General features: G+C 40.5%; 1 protein-coding gene across 1 annotated transcript; it reads left to right on the top strand.

Moving 5' to 3' along the window:
- Positions 1-24,594: 24,594 nt before the first annotated feature.
- On the top strand, positions 24,595-25,248 carry LOC144999843 (protein yippee-like At4g27740). Its single transcript, XM_078959005.1, has 2 exons — positions 24,595-24,748; positions 24,894-25,248. Exons 1-2 carry the CDS (start codon positions 24,656-24,658, stop codon positions 25,119-25,121), a joined length of 321 nt encoding a protein of 106 aa, XP_078815131.1. The 5' UTR covers positions 24,595-24,655; the 3' UTR covers positions 25,122-25,248.
- Positions 25,249-25,492: the final 244 nt, after the last annotated feature.

Below are 25,492 nucleotides of genomic sequence, written 5' to 3'. Positions count from 1 at the left end.
GGTCAACTACACTACTCCCAACCTCAATCTGGGAGCAGTAGTTTTTTCCCTAAATACCTGGAGTCACTACCTTTACGGAACAAAATGCACTATCTTCAACAATCATAAAAGCCTCCAACACATCCTCAACCAAAAAGAGCTTAACATGAGACAAAGGAGATGGGTAGAACTACTGAATGATTACGAATGCAAGATTCGTTATCATCCAGGAAAGACCAATGTAGTCGCCGATGCACTGAGCAGAAAGGAATACTCAGGCCACCGAGTGAAGTCGTTAACCATGACAATCCATTCACACATGTCCACAGAAATCAAAGGGGCTCAGCTGGAAGCCTTGAAAACAGAAAATGTAACAGATGAAGCCTTAATAGGGATGGATAAAAACCTAGAAGTCAAGGGTGATGGAGTTCGTTATATCATGAATCAGATCTGGACGCTAAAGTTTGGCGGATTCAGAGACGTTGGCATGAACGAAACACACAAGACTCGATACTTCGTGCATCCCGGTTCAGACAATATGTATCTATACCTCAAGAAACTTTATTGGTGGCCGAATATGAAATTCGAAATCGCTACCTATGTGGGCAAGTGTCTGACTTGTGCCAAAGTCAAGGTAGAATACCAGAAGCCCTCGAGTTTTGTAACGACCCAAAAATCACGATTAAAAATTTCTTTTAAAACGTTACGAAAACCATATTTATAAAACGGTATCATAAGTCATAACATAATTTTCGAGTATTAATTCAAAACATAATCTCATTATCAGAGTAAATCATTCCCAGGCTAACTGACTATGGTGTGTGCACTGCAACCTCTCCGAGCTCCTTTTTTGAAAACTGAGTACCTGAAACCAAAACTGAAAACCGTAAGCACGAAGCTTAGTGAGCTCCTTCAAGCTACCACATACCATACAATACCATATAAAGCACATACTGGGCCTTGCCCACTACATCGGACCGAGGTCCGGACTAACTGGGGCCTTGCCCCCTGCATCGGACTGAAGTCTGGAAACTGACTGGGACCTTGTCCCCTGCATCGGACCGAAGTCCAGACTATCTGGGGCTTTTCCCCTTGCATCGGACCGAAGTCCGAAAACTGACTGGGACCTTGTCCCCTACATCGGACCGAAGTCCGGACTAACTGGGGCCTTGCCCCTACATCGGACTGAAGTCCAAAAACTGACTGAACAAAGCATAACATAACATATCAACTAGCATGAAAACACATATACTCCATATTGCATCGGGCCGTAGCCCGGAACACATAACACATAAATCCTGTCTGAGCCACGAAGGCATCAAACATACTAACTACTGCATCGGACCAAAGTCCGGAAACTACTGCTAGCTAAACGGGCCGCCATTGTGGCCTTAGCCTCGTTCCTACTGGAAGGAAACTCACCTGAACTGCTGAGCTTTGCTGATACCCTCTGGCTGCTAACCGACAAACTTCTGAGCCACTGCTCCTCTAGCTCTCTGAACTACCAATATCAAAATGATACTTAGTCTGACAGCCCTTCAAAAGTCAACTAAGTCAACTCTAGTCAAAGTCAAAGTCCTGGTCACAGTCAACCTTCCAGGTTGACCTTACTCACCGAGTCAGCCTACTGACTCGCCGAGTTTATAAGCTTAGAAACTCCCCTTTCATTCGCGACTCGACTCGCCGAGTCAGACCATGACTCGCCGAGTCTACTGATTTCCGAGTCCTGACATATCCAACTCATTAGGTCTACACTCAACTCACTGATCCAAGTCTTAACTCGAAGGGTTTGGGGTTTCGTGACTTGACTCGCCGAGTCCAAGAACAGATTCGTCAAGTCCAAGGTAATCTTCAACATACTCGCCGAGTTGTTCTTCTAACTCATTGAGTTGCTGCCTAACTTCATCCAACTCGCCGAGTACACCCATGTGACTCGCCGAGTCTCTTCAGTTCTTAATCCATACAGTAGCTTTTCGAGCCATGCAGGGGCTGAAATCCATAGATCCATTCTTCTAGAGCCTAACCCCCACGTAAAATGGCAAACTTTATGTGTAACCAAGGAGTTACAGGCTTAGAACACTCTAGGTCTAGGGTTTGTAACAAAGGGGCTTCACCAACAACTTATTGGCCTAAACTTTATGACTTTTTGGGTTATTACCAACCTAGATCTGAGGTAGCAACCTCAGATCTAGTCCAAACTCGAAATAGATCTCATCCATACTCAAAATTCCCAAAACTCAACATAAGATAGATCCAGATGCACATAAGCCCAAACAACAGACTATTACCTCAAATGAAAGCTCCAACTGAAGTAAATCCCGGATCTACACCACTCCTTTGCAGCAAAGCCCTTGATCTTCAATCCCCTCTCCATGATTCTCTCCTCCAAGGCTCTATTCTCTCAAATAATGAAGCTCACTCAATTCTAGGGTTTCTGGAACTCAAAAGGGGAGCAAAGAGGCTAAGGGTGGGTTATAATGTGCTTTATATAGGGCACAACCTCTGGGATTAGGGTTTCTCTCGCCCAGACCAGACTCGCCGAGTCCACTTGCTGACTCGCCGAGTCGGCCACTTACTTAATGACCTGGATCCCACTCCGAATCGTCAAGTTCCTCCCTGGACTCGACGAGTTGAATCTTGATTTAGAGCTTAACCTTTCTTTTCTTGGTCCTCCTAATTGTGGGTGTTACAATTTTGTTACAAAAGCCAAAGATACCCAAATGGAAGTGGGAGAGGATAACCATGGATTTCATAACCATGTTACCTAAGACGACGGGTAGACTTGACACCATCTGGGTGATCGTTGACAGGTTGACCAAATCTGTGCACTTCCTACCAATAAAGGAAACCGACAAGATGGAGAACTAACCAGAACTTACATTAAAGAGATAGTATGACTACATGGTGTGTCGATATCCATTATCTCTAACTAAGATATTAGATTCACCTCACCGTTCTGGAAGTCACCACAAATATCCCTGGGGACTAGACTGGACATTAGTACAACCTACCACCCATAGACCAACCGATAGAGTGAAAGAACTATTTAAACATTGGAAGACATGCTAATGGCTTGCATGACAGACTTTGGTAAAGCTTAGGATACCCATTTACCACTTATCAAATTCTCATACAATAATAGTTATCAAACTAGCATCAAAGTTGCTCTGTTCGAAACCCTCTATGGTCGTTAGTGCAGATCACCTCTATGCTGGGCTGAAGTGGGTGATACGCAACTAGCTAAGGGACAAGTTCCTAACAGCACTCTTACTGGCCCCGAAATCATAAGGGAGACAATAGAGAAGATCGTCCAAATTCGAGAATGACTGAGAGCATCTAGAGAATGACAAAAGAGTTATGTGGATAAAAGATGGAAGCCCTTGGAATTCCAGGTTGTGGATCGAGTACTATTGAAGGTCTCACCTTGGAAAGGAATGATAAATTTTAAAAAATGTGGGAAACTAAATCCAACGTATATCGGGCCGTTCGAGATCCTTGCCAGGATTGGCCCGGTAGCATACAAGCTTCGATTACCGCAGGAACTCAATAACGTACATCCTACCTTTCATGTGTCCAACTTAAAGAAGTGCTTGTCCGATAAGACTCTCGTCGTCCCTCTTGAAGAAATTGAAATCAACGAGTGTCTCCACTTCGTAGAAGAACCGGTAGAAATCATGGATCGGGAGATCAAAAGAACGAAACAAAGTAGCATACCCATTGTAAAGGTCCGTTGGAACGCCAAACAAGGACCTGAGTACACATGGGAACGTGAAGATTAAATGAAACAAAAGTACCCACATCTATTCCCTAACCCTTGAAGTCCCACTCAAAATGCTAATTTCGAAACGAAATTCCTTCTAACGGGGGATGATGTGACAACCGTTAATTTTGGTCAAGTAAAGTCAAACAAAGTCAATGAGTCAAACCGATCAACTCAACTAGTGCTTGTATGTTAGGGCTTACTCTATGTTTTCTAATGTACAACTTACTATCTTAATACAAAGTATCACTCGGAAGTTTTGTATGTTCAACAATCTAGACCCTAAATAAGGTAAGTAATGTAACAACTCGATAAAACTCAACTACGTATCCTTTGGGGATGTATAACACTCATAACAAGGCATAACGGAATTTAAAATCCTAACACTACGGGGGAAAAACCATAACACAGACTTCAAAAGCACAATCTTTTTTTTCTACATATCTCTCTTTCTCCCAAAATCTCTCCCAAATCTCTCTTAAAATCTCTTTCAACTTTTCATAAGCACCTAAACCGTCCCAACCCTTCAATTAGTTGAAAATCACTCGAAACGGGAACAAATTGTGAAAAACAGCTCTTTCGAAGTGAAACCTCCCTCAAAATGCAAAGCCTATTGGACCCAATAACCACATGCAAAACCTCTCTCGGACCGAACCTCCCTCTTTCGGAGTTAGTCGGAAACTTTTGCATCTCATCCAAATAGATTTTCATCACAAACCGAGAAGGTTCGCATCTTACCCGACAAGTCTCACAGCGAACCGACGACTTTCGCACTCGGCCCGGAGACTTTTGCTTTTTCATCCGACATTCGCATCTATCCCGAGTTTCTTAGCCTCCACCCTCTCACAACGAACCTCACTCTCACAGCGAACCTCCCTCTAGTAGGTTAGCAGACCTTCACAGGTACACCTCTCAATTCCAGATTTTTTTGCCAGTTTCGCATTTTTCGCCCGTTTTTGGAGTTTTTGAAGTGGGATTTTCACCCAACGCATTTGTTTTCACATCTTAGACCCCCTAAACTCATATTTTATCCACATCTTGAATATTTATTAATTATAAATCATATTTTAACATAAACAGATATCTAAGGATAAATAGATATTATATTATACAAGTGGGTCAAGTGGATCCCCACTTGCCACCTTTATGTCACTTCCACACTTCCCATTGGTCAAACCATTATCTTTTACACATATCAAGACCAATCCACTTGCACTAAGATATTCTATTTAAATTTATATAAAACCCACATCCATGAGATTTCAATCTCACTTCTACACTTCACTCCAAAAACCCACTTTTTCTCCACAAAAGTGCTCTCACCTTTTTTCTTCTTCAAGCCACATTCTTAAAGTCTTTTTGATTTATTTCTTCACTTTTGGTAAGTACTTCCTCTAACTCTTATACTCTTACATATTTCCATAACAATCTCAAATCTTTTAGACACATATTCACACATTATCATTCATAGGATCATTGAAATCTCCAAGTGTTCTTCAAGTGCTCGTGACTTGAAAACTCGACATCCTCAACCTTCCACTCACCAAGTAATCACATAAGGTGAGTTCATACCCCTATATTTTCACATTTTTTTTTCAAGTTTTAGGCAGAGAGGGGATATTAGATATAACACCAAGATATAATCTAAACTTATACATCAACTTTTCACATAAAAGTTGTGTCCTGTTCACAGACTGTTTTGAGCATCTTGTTAATATTTTTGAAAACTGTTCAATAATCAAATAGTTCAGGTTCATAGATTTCTAATGACTACACGCACATATTCATATGATTTTTCTACAAATTATGGCGATTTTTACAAAACTCTCTATCATTTCAGAATGTATTTCGGACCTGTCAATGAAAATGGACATTTTCACATTGGTTAGATACTACTTAAGTCTATAATAAAAATTATGGACAAAGTAGACTCATTTTATAGAAAATCATAGTTTACAGATTCAGATTTCAACTTACGATGATTTTTGTATAATGTTTCTAAAAACGGGAACAGAAACGTTATAAATAGAAAAATGGTTTATGGATTTATGTACACTTTGTAACATGTTGAGCAAAGTGTGTAATATCATAAAGATACATATCGATTTCATTCCATATTATTTTACTTTCATGAAAAGGTAGTAATCATACACATAAGGATTTTCATCACTTCAAACATTTATGGTAAACTATAATAGGTATAGTTTATGGTTTAGTAACACTACGAACTCAATACAAAAGGTTTCATTCTCACTATAAAAAGGGTTTTTAATTCATACTACATGTAAACTCGTTAATCAAATTTGTGAGCTAAAGTCTAGTACACATCAAGGTACCCACCAAGTCCTATATTATAACTAGAGTCTCTTGTAGGGAGAGCGTGCTACTTGTTTATAGATCTATATTGGGATTCACAATCCCGCACCTAAGCTGCTTGCAACATCTAGACCGGTAGGTATGGGGTGACAACTGTCATAACATTTTCGATGCCTAAAGAATGTCGTAACAGACCATCCATGTCTTTAGCATAGTAGGACAACAACAATACATATAGTTTACGAGGTTTCATTCGCTCAAACGGTTTTATGTTATTTAAAAATACATATACTAATATAAGTATGGAAAATACTTGTAGATTTCGGTATATGGGTTTTAAGACTGCAACTCATGTTACAAGGAAAATATTGGATTTTTCTGGAACAAATAATACTTTTACAAAGAAAGGATTTCAATACTACATTACAAAAGCTTATGAACTCACCAACTTAATTGTTAACACTTTTCAAAACTACTTGTATTCTCAGGTAATAACTCATACAGGAAATCACAAGCTTTTGAGAATGGGGTGCTAAGGTGTCAGACAAATCATTTTTGTCATCATATTGTAATTGATTTTGAAACACATAACTTGTGAAATAATGTAAGCTATTCAATTATACATATGTTGGTTGTGTTTGCTTTCTTTACTATTATTCAACTGTTATGATACTCTACATGAAAGTCATCCCACCCTTAGACGTTTCCACTATCCTGGTTTGGGGGTGTGATAGCCCGACCTCAAATCAATCTTGGAAAAATCAAGATGCACCCTGAAGCTGATCAAATAAATCTTCGATTCTCGGAAGCATGTACCGGTTCTTCACCGTTAGCTTATTCAACTCCCTATAATCGATGCACATCTGGTGCAATTTGTCCTTCTTTTTGGTAAACAAGATGAGCGCTCACCAAGGAGAACTACTCGTCCTAATAAACTCCTTGTCTAATAGATCCTAAATTTGTGTAGACAACTCTTGCATCTTAAGAGGTACAATATGATAAGGTGCCTTAGCTATCGGAGCCGCACTCGAAACTAAATCAATCCTAACTCAACTGCCTCTCAGGAGGAACCCCCATAAATTCCTTAGGAAACATGTCTTAAAAATCCCGAACGATAGGCGTATCCATAATGGTTTTCTTCTGTTCGGATCGAGTATCCATCAAATAAGCTAAGAACCCAGAGCACCAGTGCTACAAAATACCTCTTATCCCTTTCTGCTAAGTAGATGGTCAGACCGCCTCGAGTACCATCATCATGAATAACTAGTTCTCCCCCACTTGGGTTTTGAACTTGCACCAACTGACGTTCACAATCAATAATAGCCCCAGTTCGGATCGACCAATCCATACTCACAATAACCTTCATTTCTCTTAGTGGAGTAGGAATAAGATCAAGAGGAAAACCGCACTTAGAACATCTGTAACACATGATCCCATTTTAATCGTTTGTAATCTCCACATCCAATTAATGATTAAGCGCTCACAAAGTGACATCGAAATTCTTGTTGAACGCAATAGATACTAACGACCGATTTCCCTCCAAATCAAAAAGTATAAGAGCGAGCATGTAACTGACTTGGAATATCCCTAATCACATCATAACAATAATAAGCATAAATAAAGAAAACAACATAAAAATAAATAGTTATGTATCTGTAACCACATCCAGTAATGTTTTGGCCTCCTCACCATAAGGGATTTCAACTTGCTTTAGTGACCATAAATAATCCTTAAGGTGGCTAGAGCGGGTGCCTTCACCACCCCACCAGTCAAACTCATACAATTGGCCTTCTTATGGCCAATCTGATTACAGCAAAAACATATCAATGCCCCTTCTTGCAGTCCCTACTGAAATGTCCCCGCTGGCCGCGATTGAAGCAACCAGAACTAGTCACACGGCATGCTCCCTCATTCCACTTCCCACACCTTCCACATCTACCTTGTTCATGTTGGACCCCAAAACGTGACTAAGATTTATTGGACTTCTTAGCTGAAATCACTGCAGTCTGAACCTGAGGTGCCTTTTGTTACTTCTGATGCCCCAACTCAAACTCCCTCTCACGGGATATGTCAATCATATGCTCCATCTTATGGAAACTCAAAGTGCCAACGAACTCCTTAATGTCTATCCTCAACATATCTTAATACCTTGTCTTTGTAACAGCCCGGAATTTCAGGTATTGCTTTAAACTATTTTGGGGCATATTTAGGAGGTGACTCGACGAGTTGGTGCCTGACTCGCCGAGTAGGACCACGGTCTTGGACACAGATTCGCGACTGGACTCGACGAGTCCATTAGGGACTCGGCGAGTCGACGCTGTTCAGCTGAAACCCTATCCGTTTTGATTCTGGATCGTATATAATGTCTTTAGGGCCGTCATGTCTCGTCTTTTGGCCGATTGAAGATAACCTAAACATCTGTGGGCATCTGGAGCAAGGGTGAAGACTAGTGGAAGCTTGAAGAGGTTGTTAGGAAAGAAGAGGCAAGGTTGTGGTCAAAGGAGGATCAAGGGGATTGAGCTCTGAAGGTTGGGGACACAGGGAACACGTTTTCCAGGTAATCCTCGGATCATTTCTGTAGTTTTGGTGTTGTACACGAATCTAGGGTTTAGGAAACCCATTTAATGATTAGATAGATTATAGTGTTGTTACAAGTGTTTAAATCCCAGTAATAGTATGTGTAAAGGTCCAGGAAGTCCCATATCTATATATTACGGAACCATGCGAATTACAGGAGGCAGTTGATTGACTGCATGGCGTGGATTCGCCGAGTCCAATGATCAGACTCGGCGAGTAGCTTGAAGATCCGCTTGGACTCGCCGAGTTGTTCGTTAGACTCGGCGAGTAGCTTGAAGATTCACTAGAACTCGCCGAGTTGTTCTTCAGACTCGGCGAGTAGCTTGAAGACTTACTGGGACTCGTCGAGTCGTTCTTTAGACTCGGCGAGTGGAGTCGGGGTGGCCCCGCGATTCTTTCACAAGGACCTCGTCGAGTCAAGGGGGGGGGGGGGGGGGGGTACTCGACGGGTAGAAAGGGGAATAACAGGGAAGTTGGGGAGGACGTCTAGACTCGCCGAGTCGCTTTTGCACTCGATGAGTCCGGACAAGTTGACCGTTGACCTATATGTAATTTCGTAGGGTCAGTGTCTTGTTTGATAAGATCATTAATAAAGGTATGTGGTATTATAGGGAGTCTGCAGATTAGCGGATGGAGTGCGAGTAGCTCCAAGGGTTTATAGCTTGCATACTGCGAGGTGAGTTTCCTCACTATACATCACCCGGAAGGGTTTGACTGTGTGACCGGAAGGTCGTATGTGATATATGTGATTTATGCTATAACTAGAAAGGTAGATGCTATACATGTTATGTATGTTTACACGGGCCGAAAGGCGATATGTTATGTGATAGAAGGAACAGGTATGATGTATGGTATATGTGCTATGTGTGTTATGTTATATGTGTTATGTGTTGTAAATGTTATGGGCCGGAGGGCAATATACTATGGGCCGGAAGGCAATATAATACGGGCCGGAAGGCGATATGTTATGGGCCGGAAGGCGATTAAGTTACGGGCCGGAAGGCAATGTTATGTGGACCGGAAGGTCAGGGCCTGGAAAGGCGTATGTGTGTAAGTCGTATACTGGGGAACTCACTAAGCATTTATGCTTACAAGTTGTATTTATGTGTTTCAGGTACTAGTGATGACCGTGGGAAGGCGCCGGCGTGACGCGTACACACTGCCATTGTTGGAGACCTTGGGGATTCGTTATTTGTATTTTTGAAATGAACTTGGAATAAATACTTTTGTTGAATAATATTGTTCTATTTTAAATGAAAATTTTATTTGAAAATTTTAGCTGTTACAATTGGTATCAGAGCCTTGGTTTGAGGGATTCGGGTGTACCTTCGGGTGTAACTGAACTCAAACCGAGGATTTGGGGAAAAATCTTTCAAAAATAATAAAGACATAAAATTTTATAAATGTTAAAGCGGTAAACAAGAACGGAGCAGTGTGTACGATCAGCCAGCGCCCGAACGGTAAAGATCCCCAGAATACCTTACAATGTTATGTTATGCACTGAATTATGAATTGTTATGCATGCTAGAAGACTAGGTATACATGATAGGACTAGAACGGCCTGTTTTGTGATGCCTTAGTCTAGGGAGATTGCTTATATGAGATATTTGGTAGCGTGCAAGTAGATAGTGCATACTAGAGGTAGAGTACTCATTATTCGGGGTTTGGGGAGGAAGATTTGGGACAAATACTGATACGGTGTGGTCGGTAGTATTGGGCCCATACTACCGAAGACACCGGGTCGGTGGAAGACCCAAGTAAGAATCCATGGATACCGGAGACTGAGTAGGGTTTCGTTATCGAGTACAAATGTACTTGATGGAGTCTCTGATAATTTTATGTTGTATTTCAGAGACATCATGGTTACGACACGCCACGTAGCGAGTTCGAGCAGTATGAGTGACGAGGAGATTCGTCAGATGATTCAGGAAGAGGTAGCTGCGGCGGTTCGGGCTGAGATCCCGGAGATGTTTGGGTCCATTAATACCACCCTAATGGAGGAGTTTGAGGAGCGGTACGCCGCACTGACTGAAGCTGCAGTCGCTGCCGCTACCGCAGCAGTGACCGCTGCTAGACCGCAAGGGGGCGATTCGTTGCTATTCCGGGAATTCAGCAACACGAAACCCCCTGAGTTCGATGGGACGCAGGATCCGATTGCTGCGATGAGGTGGATCGCCGATATAGAGGGGTGCTTCTACACTTGTTCATGCCCGGAGCACCTGAAGGTACGGTTCGCTTTGAACCAGCTCCGACTGGGAGCGAAGGATTGGTGGAAGTTCGTGACGGCGAACTTCACTCAGGCGGAGATTTCAGCGGTGACATGGGAGAGGTTTACTGAGATGTTCAGGGACGAGTACGTTCCCCCAGTGGAGAGGGAACGATTGATCCAGGAGTTCTTGACCCTTAAGCAGGGTACTGATTCCGTTGCGGTGGTTACGCGGAAGTTTCATGAGAGGGCGATGTTCTGCCCTGAGCTGGTATCTACGGAGCAGTCACGGATGAGTCGGTATTTGGGCGTTCTGAGGAGGGATATCCGGGAGTTTGTGTCAAACTCCACCTATCGTACTTTCGCTGAGCTTCAGGCGAACGCCAGAAAGCGCGAGATTGAGTTGGAGACTCAGGCGAGGGAGGAGGCCGAGTCTCGGCAGGTGGATCGGCGACCGGCTCAGTCTCAGCCGACAGCCAAGCGGACCAGGTCCGCTGATTCGAGGATGGGAGGTCCGAAGGGCCGCACTTGCGCGAAGTGCGGCAAGAGTCACGAGGGGGTGTGCCGAGCTGGTGGTTGCTACAAGTGTGGCAAGGAGGGACACATTGCCAGGGATTGCCCTAAGGGGTTTATGGTTTGCTTTCACTGCAACCAGACAGGCCATCGGAAGGCCGAGTGTCCGCAGCTTTGTCAGGGAGCTACACCTACTACCAGGACTACTGAGACCCGACCGGCGAAGGTCGAGGCCCCGAGGGCTCGTGGAAGAGCTTTTCAGCTGACTGCGGAGGAGGTCCGCGCTGCGCCCGATGTGGTGGCAGCTATGTTATCATTCACGTATTTACTTAAAGGTCGAAATGTTATGCTTATGTTAATGTATGTGTAGGTACTTTTCTTGTGAACTCTATGCCTGCCCTAGTGTTATTTGATTCGGGTGCGAGTAGATCTTTTGTATCGTTAGCTTTTAGTCAGCATATCGGCATTAGTCGTGAGCCGTTAAGTCGGCCTTTGAGTGTTTCTATTGCGGCCGAGAGGGTGATTTGTGCTACGGAGGTTCTTCGGGGATGTGTGCTAGAGATCTTCGGGGTCGCGTTTCCGATTGACCTAATTCCTATTGCGATGGGGGATGTCTGTGTCATCGTAGGCATGGACTGGTTGAGCCGATTCAACGCCGTCATTGACTGCGAGCGTCAGCTGGTGACTATACGAGACCCTAGTGGGGGAGTTCTTACGGTATACGGTGAGGGTACCCGTTCGGGATCAGCTTTTTGTTCGGCCGCTAGGGCGAGGCAATGCCTACAGCAGGGATGTAACGGTTTTGTGGCGTATGTGATGGATACGCGGGAGACTTCCGAGAGACCGAAGACAGTGGAGGAGGTTCCAGTGGTGCGCGAGTTTCCAGATGTTTTTCCCGAGGATTTGTCGGGAGTACCTTCTGCGAGACAAGTAGAGTTTTGTATCGATCTAGTTCCAGGGGCTGCGCCTATTGCGAAGGTGCCTTATCGTCTTGCACCTCCAGAGATGCAAGAGTTGTCCTCGCAACTCCAGGAGTTGTTGGGAAAGGGATTTATTCGGCCGAGTAGCTCGCCGTGGGGAGCACCGATTCTGTTCGTCAAGAAGAAGGATGGTTCACACCGGATGTGTATCGATTACCGGGAGCTGAACAAGGTGACGATCAAGAACCGTTATCCGTTACCGAGGATCGATGATCTATTCGATCAGTTGCAAGGGGCATCTTGGTTTTCCAAGATCGATTTGAGATCAGGGTACCATCAGGTAAGAGTGCGGGATGAGGATGTCCAGAAGACAGCATTTAGGACGCGGTATGAGCATTACGAGTTCGTGGTGATGCCTTTTGGGCTCACCAATGCCCCAGCAGTGTTCATGGACCTCATGAACAGGGTATGCAGGCCGATGCTGGATCGGTCTGTGATTGTATTTATCGACGACATCCTGGTGTATTCGCGGTCTAGAGAGCAGCATGAGGGACATTTGAGGGAGGTCCTTGAGGTACTGAGGTCGGAGAAGCTATATGCAAAATTCTCCAAATGTGACTTCTGGTTGCGGGAGGTCCAATTTCTAGGACATGTTGTTAATCAGGCAGGGATATTGGTTGATCCGGCCAAGGTGGATGCAGTGATGAGTTGGGAGGCACCGAAGTCACATTCCGAGATCAGGAGTTTCCTTGGGTTGGCGGGGTACTATCGGAGGTTTATTAGGGACTTCTCCAAGATCGCGGTACCGCTCACCAGATTGACCCGGAAGGGTGTTACATTCTCATGGGGACCCGAGCAGCAGACTTCCTTCAAGGCACTTCGTCAGAGACTGTGCGAAGCCCCGGTATTAGCTCTCCCGGAAGGGATGGAAGACTTTGTCGTATATTGCGACGCATCGATTTCGGGACTGGGTGCAGTGTTGATGCAGAGGGGTCATGTGATAGCTTATGCATCGAGGCAGCTGAAGCCTCACGAGGCGAGGTATCCCACGCATGACTTAGAGTTGGGGGCAGTAGTGTTCGCTCTCAAAATTTGGCGTCACTACCTGTACGGGGTTCGTTGTACTATATACACGGACCATAAAAGTTTGAAGTATTTGATGGATCAACCCAACCTAAATATGCGTCAGAGGAGATGGTTAGACGTGGTTAAGGATTATGACTGTGAGATCCTATACCACCCAGGCAAGGCTAATGTGGTAGCCGATGCATTGAGTCGTAGGGCGGAGAGCACTTCATTGCGGGACGTATGTTTGAGATTGACGGTGATGACTCCGGTATTAGATGCTATTCGTGGGGTACAGGCCGAGGTTGTGAAATCCGAGATGCAGAAGAAGGAGCGGGTCGTCGGGTTAATTTCAGAGTTTGTTAAGGATGGACGGGGACTTCTGACGTTTCAGGGTCGGATTTGGGTACCATTCGTGGGCGGTACGCGTGTTACTTTGATGGAGGAGGCTCACAGATCGAAATTCTCGATCCATCCCGGTGCTACGAAGATGTATTTGGATTTGAGAAAGGAGTATTGGTGGCCTTTCATGAAGAGAGACGTCGCTTGGTTCGTTGAGAGGTGCTTGACCTGCCGTAGGGTTAAGGCCGAGCACCAGAGACCGCATGGTAAGTTGCAGCCCTTGGAGATTCCTGAGTGGAAGTGGGAATAGATCACGATGGATTTCATCACCAAATTGCTGAGAACTGCCAGAGGAGTCGATGCAATTTGGGTGATTGTGGATAGGTTGACAAAGAGTGCACACTTCCTTGCCATTAGCGAAAGTTCATCAGCAGAGAAGTTGGCAGAGTTATACGTGAGAGAGATAGTATCTCGACATGGAGTGTCGATCTCGATTGTTTCGGACCGCGATGTGCGTTTCACTTCCAGGTTCTGGAAGAAATTCCATGAGGAGTTGGGTACTAAACTGCATTTTAGTACCGCATACCATCCCCAGACCGACGGTCAGAGCGAGCGGACGATTCAGACATTGGAAGACATGCTTAGAGCGTGTGTGTTAGACTTCGGGGGTAGCTGGGATGCGAATTTGCCTTTGGCTGAGTTCTCCTACAACAACAGCCATCATTCGAGCATTGGTATGCCACCTTTTGAGTTGTTGTATGGTAGGAGGTGTCGGACTCCCATTTGCTGGGGAGAAGTAGGACAGAGAGTGATGGGCAGTACAGAGATCGTACTTCAGACGACCGAACAGATTCAACAGGTGAGGCAGAGGTTATTGACCGCCCAGAGCCGACATAAAAGTTACGCGGACAGACGCCGGTCCGAGCTCGAATTCCAGGTTGGCGACTTCGTTCTCCTAAAGGTTTCTCCTTGGAAAGGAGTGATTCGGTTCAGAAAGAGGGGCAAGTTGGGGCCCCGGTTCATAGGTCCTTTTCGGGTAATTGCAAGGGTAGGTCGGGTAGCTTATCAGTTGGAGTTGCCAGCGGAGCTGGGTCAGATTCACAATACCTTTCACGTATCACAGTTGAGGAAGTGTATAGCCGATGAATCGGCAGTGGTTCCGTTAGAGGATATTCAGGTGGATGCGAGCCTGAATTACGCCGAGAGACCAGTAGCTATCAGGGATCGGAAGATCAAGGTTTTGCGGAACAAGGAGATACCTTTGGTGTTGGTTCAGTGGCAACATCGGAAGGGATCGGAGATGACTTGGGAGTCGGAGAGTGAAATGCGGGAGCAACATACGGAGTTATTCGCAGAGTGAGACTTCGAGGGCGAAATCTAGTTCTAGTGGGGGAGAGTTGTAACAGCCCGGAATTTCAGGTATTGCTTTAAACTATTTTGGGGCATATTTAGGAGGGGACTCGGCGAGTTGGTACCTAACTCGCCGAGTAGGACCACGGTCTTGGACACAGATTCGCGACTGGACTCGACGAGTCCATTAGGGACTCGGCGAGTCGACGCTGTTCAGCTGAAACCCTAGCCGTTTTGATTCTGGATCGTATATAATGTCTTTAGGGCCGTCATGTCTCGTCTTTTGGCCGATTGAAGATAACCTAAACGTCTGTGGGCATCTGGAGCAAGGGTGAAGACTAGTGGAAGCTTGAAGAGGTTGTTAGGCAAGAAGAGGCAAGGTTGTGGTCAAAGGAGGATCAAGGGGATTGAGCTCTGAAGGTTGGGGACACAGGGAACACGTTTTCCAGGTAATCCTCGGATCATTTCTGTAGTTTTGGTGTTGTACACGAATCTAGGGTTTAGGAAACCCATTTAATGATTAGATAGATTATAGTGTTGTTACAAGTGTTTAAATCCCAGTAATAGTATGTGTAAAGGTCCAGGAAGTCCCATATCTATATATTACGGAACCATGCGAATTACAGGAGGCAGTTGATTGACTGCATGGCGTGGACTCGCTGAGTCCAATGATCAGACTCGGTGAGTAGCTTGAAGATCCGCTTGGACTCGCCGAGTTGTTCGTTAGACTCGGCGAGTAGCTTGAAGATTCGCTAGAACTCGCCGAGTTGTTCTTCAGACTCGGCGAGTAGCTTGAAGACTTACTGGGACTCGTCGAGTCGTTCTTTAGACTCGGCGAGTGGAGTCGGGGTGGCCCCGCGATTCTTTCACAAGGACCTCGTCGAGTCAAGGGGGGGGGGGGTACTCGACGGGTAGAAAGGGGAATAACAGGGAAGTTGGGGAGGACGTCTAGACTCGCCGAGTCGCTTTTGCACTCGACGAGTCCGGCCAAGTTGACCGTTGACCTGTATGTAATTTCGTAGGGTCAGTGTCTTGTTTGATAAGATCATTAATAAAGGTATGTGGTATTATAGGGAGTCTGCAGATTAGCGGATGGAGTGCGAATAGCTCCAAGGGTTTATAGCTTGCATACTGCGAGGTGAGTTTCCTCACTATACATCACCCGGAAGGGTTTGACTGTGTGACCGGAAGGTCGTATGTGATATATGTGATTTATGCTATAACTAGAAAGGTAGATGCTATACATGTTATGTATGTTTACACGGGCCGGAAGGCGATATGTTATGTGATAGAAGGAACAGGTATGATGTATGGTATATGTGCTATGTGTGTTATGTTATATGTGTTATGTGTTGTAAATGTTATGGGCCGGAAGGCAATATACTATGGGCCGGAAGGCAATATAATACGGGCCGGAAGGCGATATGTTATGGGCCGGAAGGCGATTAAGTTACGGGCCGGAAGGCGATTAAGTTACGGGCCGGAAGGCAATGTTATGTGGACCGGAAGGTCAGGGCCTGGAAAGGCGTATGTGTGTAAGTCGTATACTGGGGAACTCACTAAGCATTTATGCTTACAAGTTGTATTTATGTGTTTCAGGTACTAGTGATGACCGTGGGAAGGCGCCGGCGTGACGCGTACACACTGCCATTGTTGGAGACCTTGGGGATTCGTTATTTGTATTTTTGAAATGAACTTGGAATAAATACTTTTGTTGAATAATATTGTTCTATTTTAAATGAAAATTTTATTTGAAAATTTGAGCTGTTACAGTCTTCTTCATATCCTCATCTGCAACATATTATGGAACAAGCAACACCCCTATTTGAACTTGGTGGTGATCTTTGCTACAATCTTCTTCGTTTGCTCAAGAACCTAGGACTCCTAAGCTAACTATTGTACCTCAATAGAAGGTATAAATTGATGGGTTTTCTAGGTTACAAACCAGAATATTTATGCGATGGAATCATAATCATATTATGGGTACATGCAACCTAGAAGTCAATGACATTTTCTCAAGTTATAGCAACATACTTATGAAACAAATTTCTAACCTATGTTAATCGAAAAATACAATGTTAGATCACATACCTTTTGCAAAAATCGAATAATACAACCATCTCTCTTTGGATCTCCCTTGGAAAGTAAGCATCAATAGTGTGGATATCTCTAATTGTTTACACCTAAAACCGTATAACACTAGAAATCAATAGGAGAGAGGAAGTAAGAAGTGAAATTCGAATTTCTCTTTCTTGGAATTGTTAACAGCAAATTTCGTAGGTTAATAGGCTTCATTTTATAGCTAGAAGATCTCCAAGATAAGCCATGATTTGAATAATTAAATATCAAATTTAATCTATTTAAGGCAGCTATCCTTATCAGCTATAGGAAGCTTCCATAAGCCTTAGAAACCATCTCAAAACCATTCATACCATGGATGGTTCTAGAATTGCTTTTCCTTGCTCATTTATGAATAATTACAATTCAACCCTTGTACCTTTAATTAATTTCAATTAATCCTGAATTAATTCTACATTAATTCCGATTAATAATTAATTAACTCCAACAATTTATGTTTAATTTAATAATCATGTAATAAATTAACAAATCATTTTATCTCTATCATAAAGTTATTTTTAGTTATTGAAGGCAACCCCCAAAGGACTTTGTTTGTATTCATAAAATTTCACTAATTTAGTTAAGACCTTAGACACCTTAATCCAACACAAATTCAACACTGGATGTAGTAACAGAATACGTCAAGGTTATAGCCTCGATGACCTCATCTCCAAGATCCCGAACCACCTCACACCACTAATCTCTTGCTCCATCACAGAGAAGACATGCCGTAAACCTATCTCTTTCCCCATCCGGGAAGAAGCTAGTAAAAAAGGCACTCTCAATGTCGGTAAAGCATCTCATATTATCAATGGTCTCCTTCTTCCTAAAAAACTTAGGCGCCCAAAAAGTGCAAAAATCATGGAAAGTAAGATCGCATGCCTTGAGCTGACCAACTGCTAACTCAGGCTGCAAGGTCTACAAGCGGCCTTCCATCATCGCTACCAGCTCCTCCTTGATAGTTCTGAACATGCTTGGAAGATCCTCCAGAATGACCCTAAAAACTTCAGCAGTGATCAAGTCACATAAATCAACATCACCCGATCCAGAACCAGAGCCTGAACTGGAACCAATGCCACCTCCTAGACGAGTCATCACTATTCTGCAATACAATAGAAAGGTAAAAAGCATGCTTATAGTGCTAATACAAACTGAAAATTCCTTAGAAGTTCTTTAAATCTCCTTGATTCAAGTATGGATCATGTGTTTCCAATAGTATGGGCCCATACTACCTTCCAAACCTATCCATACTTTCCTCAAGAATCATCCTAAATGTAGTAAGCTACTTCCTATAGCTACAAACAGGCTATCTTGTGTAACAATGTACGCTACAGACTAAGATACTCCCTAGGAACTCCTAGGACTTCCTCCTACTACTCGTGTGCTGAAAAGGTCTTTGCTAATGCTAACAAATCACCTCATGAATGCAGATCGTACATGATCAATACAAGATAGACATTCAAATGGATGTATCTACCGTACGACCTTCATTAACCAAGAACAAATAATAATCCTGAATCATAGATTATAAGGCTATTTAGTCCTAGCCATGTAGCATCCTAAAGCATCCATCAAATAATTTATCAATACTATCATAGTCCCTAACAAGTACAAAGTAGACATATAAAAGGCATAATCATGCATCTCTCTTAAACATACATTCTAACGTGCAGCCATGAGCAGATCCTTACCCTATCTCTATCATACAAATCACATGATATCATAATCATAAAATTCATGCATGAGTATTCTAGGAATTGCTTACTTGAGCTTCGACCGATTGCATACATCACACCCTTTTCTTTTAAAAACTCTTTTAGAAAAAACATTTGCTTGAAAAAAGGTTTTATGAGTCCTCAGTTTGAGTTCAAACGGACCTCGTGCTAGCCCAAATCCCTAAAACCAAGGGTCTAATCCCAACTTGTAACATCCCAAAATATAGAGTAAAATTTTCATTTTTAAAATAATGTGAAACCAATCGATATCATTCCAAACCAGTAATATTCAAAACACGAGAAACGAGTTCCAATAAATTATTAGAGTGAAATCATAAAAAGAGATAGTGCAGAATCTCTGGTTGATGAGATGCAATCAGGTCAGACTCTTTCCTTTGTTACTAGAAGTACCTGTAATATTTAAAACTTAAATCTTAAGCACAAAGTTTAGTAAGCTCCTCAAGATACCACATACAACACAAATAATGGGCACCACCTTGAATAATGGATCCCGTCCTCAACGATTGCCCCCGCCCTGAGTATTAAACCCTATCCTGAATAATGGGCCTCACCCAACAAGCATATAAACATACTTTCAAGGGTCATAAAGACAAAAAACATATAATGACACCACACATCCAATCATAGTATAATCAGAAAAGTCACCTCACAGTCAAACAGACAAACACCACAACTCATAGGAAACGTAAGGGCTAGTACTATGAACCACCTAAACATTAAATAAAAGGTCAAAACTCAACCTATGACCTAAAACCCTAACATTTGACCAAAAGTAAAACATGTCAAAAGTTAATGGTCAACGGTTGACGCACCATACCGTGGTCAACCCCATTGTCGCGCTGTGGTAACTAGATGAAAAAATACACACAACCAAACCACATTGTTGCGCTGCAACTACCCACTCACCATGTCATGGTGAGCTTCCAAAACAACTTAGTGGATTAAGCACTTAACCCTTAATCTCTAGAGCTCAAAAGCTCATATCTGATAACTCAAAATCTCTTAATGGATACAGTTTCTAACACCATCCATTCTTTTGTCTTAAATGCACCCAAACTCTAAACGTAATTCTAAAGTGGACCAAGAAAGATTCTTTCCCACAAAAGGAAGCATATAAACACAATTTTCTATCAACACTCTAATCCAAAAATCATTTGGATTACTTAACAGTTGCTAGAGTTAATCAACTCCAAGGATATCTAGAAAAGTGACTCAAAACCGCCTAAAAGATGCATAAACCTAGAAAAGCAAAGATCAAGGTTAGAAATTTATACCTCTAAAAGACAACATATATGGTGTAGAAGCAAGATCAAGCTTCGAGCAATACCCTCTTGCACCAAAATGGAGTTCCTTCTTCTGCAAGTTTCACCAAAACAACAACAAGAGCTCAAGAATCAAGTATGAGGGCTAGGGTTTTCAAGAATGACATTCTCAGAGAATATGAGCTGCCAAATGAGGCAACAGTAGAAGTCATATCCCTTAAATAGGGCTCAAGACCCAAAGTTTAGGGATTTGAACCCACCCGCCACTGTATTGTGGGTCGTGCCGCCACTTATTGACGTGTCATGCACCGTTGTGCAACAAAATCTCACAACCTATACTTAGAAAGATAAAAGACTTATACCTAAAATATGGATGCTACACTAAATGGAACAAATGACTCACTAAATGAAAATGGAGTCTCTGACCAATTTCAACATCATAACAATTCAACTTAAAAGCAAAAAAAACCGGGTTTCTTTAATTTTCTTTCTTTGCCCCTACTTCACGACAACTTGCGACAACACAAAGGTAGATTGGTGTGACTTCTTCTTTGGTTCTCCCACACTTCCACTTGGCTTGACTTCTTTTTTCACTAGTAAGAATGATACAAGTATTACTTATTTACTTTGATTTTTAATGCTTTATTAATTTAGTTGTTCAAATTGATAACCTAAAGTTAGCCGATTACTTTTTCACTTGTTATGTTGATGAAACTGGGTTTAAATCTTAAATTACGCATTTTTAATCTTTAATTGTACTTGTAGATGGCTTTTCATTAAAGAATTATCCTTCATTGGGGAACATAATTAAAACATTTATAATGTTATTTTAGAAAATGCTCAAAAAAAATGAAAAATTGACATCTTCAAAGATTTAAAAAAATAAAAGGTAAATGACACAAAGAACACTCTCTTTATACAGAAATTCGATTTTGACACAGTTTTTTTTGTGTCAATTTTGACATTGTGTTTTCCAATTTGTTACAATTCTGACCACTTGACTGGTTAACCAGGTTACATGCTGACGTGACATGATGATGTGTCAGTTTTGATGACATGGCATGTTGATATGATATGCTGACGTGTCAAAATTGAATTTTTTTCTCACAAAAAACACTAAGTTTTCATTTTTTTTTATATTGACACTAAGTTTAATTTTTTCTTTCAACTTTGACACTATAATTTTTTGTTCCAAATCGAACATTGTTTTTTCCAATTTTGTTCAATGTTGATAATTTTCTATTTGAAACCGTATATATATATATATATATATATATATATATATATATATATATATATATATATATATATATATATATATATATTAATACATTTAAACCGTATAAATATGTTTTTTTTTCATTTAAAAACCATAGTTTTATATAAATACACACACACACACATACACACACACAAATCATATTTTTAGGTATAAATATGTATTAGTTATATAAAAATTGTATTTTATATTTTAAATATGCAACTTTAAAATGTTTTTGGAGACGTGTAGTCGATCAAAACTCGGATATCAAGTTTGCAACCCATCAAAATTTTACATTTTATTAGAAGATTATGGTTAGTTTGATTCTCATAATATAACTAATGCTGTGAATGTAATAAAAAATACCTTGTATTTAAATAAAAATATGGTTTTTAAATGAAAAAAATATGTTTATACAGTTTAAAATGTAATAAAAAATATATTTATACGGTTTCAAATGGAAAATAGACAAAATTGAACAAAATTTGATAAATGATGTTCGATTGGAACAAAAAAAACATAGTGACAAAATTAAAATAAAAAATTAAACTTAGTGTCAAAATATAAAAAAGTGAAAACTTAGTATATTTTGTGAAAAAAAAAATTAATTTTGACATGTCAGCATATCATGTCAGCATATCAGGTCATCAAAACTAACACGTCATCATGTCACGTCAGCATTTAACCTGATTAACCGGTCAAGTGGTCAGAATTGTAACAAATTGAAAAACATAGTGTCAAAATTGACACAAAAAAACACGGTGTTAAAATCGAATTTCTATGTAAAAAAGTGTTTTTTATGTCATTTATCTAAAAAAAATTATTCAACACTTTTCAAAATAGGTAATAAGTTCGTTTGTGAAAAATTTGATAAGGATATATTTGTTATACTAGTAGTGGTAGACTGATCTAGTGAAACCGTAATTTTAAAAAAGTTATCTTATTATTTTTTATTTGTATTTTTTTGTATTACCCTTTAAAGAAGTTTTTAATTTTGTCATTGTATCATACAAAATCCCTTAATTATCTACATATACAACAAAAATAATAAAAACAAAAGCCAAACATAAAAAACAAATTATCAATTCAAAAGGGGAGATATCATTCTGTTCTTACGAAAACAACTGGGCAAGTTTTTTGGTCAAAGTTTATCAAGAATGCAATTGTAAAGTCATATCTACTATTTGAAGAAATTTCATGGAAGTCAATTAATGCAATTGTAAACTTATATCTACTAATTTGAAGAAACTTCATGGAAGTCAATTAATATGATCTTTTTATATCTATTTGTCATGTCTAATCATTATAAGCAACTTCTTTGCAAATCCTAGCAGCTTCCATTTTTTATATCTATTTGTCATGTCTAATCATCACTAAGGATTGTTTAAGTCATTGACTATTGGAGTTTTAGGGTTAAAGTCATCGGATAAATTCTTTTAGAAAATTCATATGGAAATGTTTTGTCATTGCCTATATGTCTTTCTGGAGTGTTTTAGTCATTCTATCTTAAACATATTTAGAAGGCGTTTGGAAAACCTTAAAAAAACTTTTTAATTTATTACCGGTCCTTCATAAGTATAAGTTAAAACGAGTGTTTGCATATAAAAAAAAATTTAATACAAATTCTAGCGCTTTTACATCGGAAATAAATAATTTTTGATAAGTTATTTGTTCCTAACTTATCAAAAGCTTCCAAAAATTGCTTTAAAATATTTATTGTGGTAGCACTATGAACCAAGGTTCTAAAAAGCTCGTCATGGCTCCGCCAGAGCACGTTATGACTCCAAGGCTTGCACCTGCTGCCAAGCTTTGCCAAAACGTCGCCTTAACTCATATATGTGTATAAAAATGAATAATAGTTGAAAATACATATAAAAATATTAATTATATTGAAAACTACCGCCTTAAGTCACACCTTAAAAACGTCATAACTCGCTAAGGCTCGGAAAAACTTAAGGTTTGACATTGCCGCCAAGTCACGCCTTACGGCTATGAACTAATAAGTTGAAAATCTTTATCATTTTAAATAAATACGCCTACACACCCCTTTAATTGGTATTGACTTAATATAAAGAATCATATATAAAAATTTTGTTTTTTGTGTAAAAAATGCCCCATGACTAAATGAATGAATCCCATAAATTATATGATCAATGACAAAGATGTTACTCTTTTTTGTACATATTGGGAATTGTTTTCACTTGATATAAAAACTTTTACATTGAGGTAGATGGCAAGCAAACAATAAGTTGTGTCATTATCTCTTTCTGGATGATACAATTAATTATTTTAAAAACTATATTCCTAGATCTTTAGATCATAACATTACAGTACACATATTTTACACAAGAAAATGAAAAGTATCACATGCAAGTTGTATAAACATATGTTGATTTTCCTTCCATAGCTTCCAATCTGTCACTTTGCATGGGACAACTTTCAAGCAACTCATCTTGTTGTGAAACTCCCATTTCTCAAGCCCATGAAAATGGAAAATCGTGTTAAAACTAAGCAAATGTTTTCATTTTACCCATCCAAAAAATAAAACCTCATATGATCTAAGTGTTAGATATTCTTTATAACAGGTCATCCAAGAAGTTCATAAGTCCTTTCTTGGCAAAAACCCAAGTGTGCCTAAATACGTCAAAAATAATGTATCTAACCATATAGTGTCAATACTTGAATCTAGAAAGCTATCTACAATGTCCTCCATATTCCCTAAAAAAGCCCAAATATGCCTTACAATAAACTAGACACGTCTTATCAACCAAAAATAATTGAATGATAAAGTAATATTACAATATTATGACACTCCACTCGTAACATATTTTGGCCAAGATCATATATAAAAATGGCAAGAAGAAAATCACAAGCATGTTGTCATCATAGACCATTAGTGGGTAGGTTTTAAACCACTAGTAGTTCATTTAGAAAATATAAGACTTTTCATATTTTCCTTTAAATAATAACAAATTTAGTCTATGGAAAATCATATATGAAAAATAAGATATGGAATCTTAACTTTAACAATTTAGAGAAAAAAGTGAGAAAGATAACTGCTTCTCCAGATTTATGAAATTTGGACTCAAATGAGAGTTTCACCAAAATAAAGGGTACCATTTCTGTAATTCAGTCTATATATATATATATATATATATATATATATATATATATATATATATATATATATATATATAACCTTGTCGTTCCAGGGAAGCACCTACTTGTTTATATTTCTCTGTTATTTTCAATGGATGATTTGGATGGCCATCCCTTGTACAGCTGTAACCGTTGCCGGAATCCAATCGCCCTCCGTTTCAACCTTCTTTCGAAAGATTTCAAGGTAACATACATAATCTTTTCCTTAATCGCGCTCATAATAAAATCGAGCAAAATTGCCAGAAGGCAAGAATATCAGTGATAAATACTCGATCACATACTCTATGTGTTGAAATTAAAAAGGGTTTTATTTGTATTTGGATTATCAGGCAAGATCGGGACAAGCGTATATGTTTTCGGAGGCGATGAATGTTGTGTTGGGGGGGAAGAGAGAGCAGCAGCTGATAACAGGGCGGTATGTGGTGGCGGATGTGTCGTGCAGCAAGTGCGGGGAGGTGTTGGGGTGGAAGTACTTAAAATCTCTGGATGATTCACAGAGATACAAAATTGGAAGATTCATCATCGAGAAAGCCAAGGTTCTGAAGGAATACTCTTGACTTCCCCATGTTCTTGATGTGTAATATTTACAGTAAACTTGATGATTGTTGTTTTCGTTATTGTAATTTCTGTTATAGTGTTATGTGACTTGTTATCATTGAGAAACGTAAGGATGTTTGGAAATAATTTAGTATATCATCGGTGATCGGTGGATTCAAGTACGAATTATACCAAATGGCATGAATAGTCAACATTCATGATGAAGGGCCACCAATCAAACACAAGCATGTTAAATTTTAGTTTAGATTTATTTTTATATATTAATATACAGGCTTACGAGCAGTGAAGTATATGAGGACGTCTACTTTTTTTTTTTTTTTTTTTATATATATAAATGATCCCTGAACTTTATTAAGGTTGTCAGTTTTGG

This window comes from Lactuca saligna, chromosome 6 (genome assembly GCF_052625555.1).
Source record: "Lactuca saligna cultivar CGN05327 chromosome 6, ASM5262555v1, whole genome shotgun sequence".
Lineage (NCBI taxonomy): Eukaryota > Viridiplantae > Streptophyta > Magnoliopsida > Asterales > Asteraceae > Lactuca > Lactuca saligna.
The sequence above is the reverse complement of the archived record's forward strand: the minus strand, read 5'-3'. Positions and strand labels throughout refer to the sequence as shown.

Bases quoted from the DNA above. Each gene is read 5' to 3' on its own strand.
- LOC144999843 (XM_078959005.1), top strand. From the start codon at position 24,656: ATGGATGATTTGGATGGCCATCCCTTGTACAGCTGTAACCGTTGCCGG. The intron at 24,749-24,893 runs GTAACATACATA...TTGGATTATCAG, and splicing joins TTCTTTCGAAAGATTTCAAG to GCAAGATCGGGACAAGCGTA.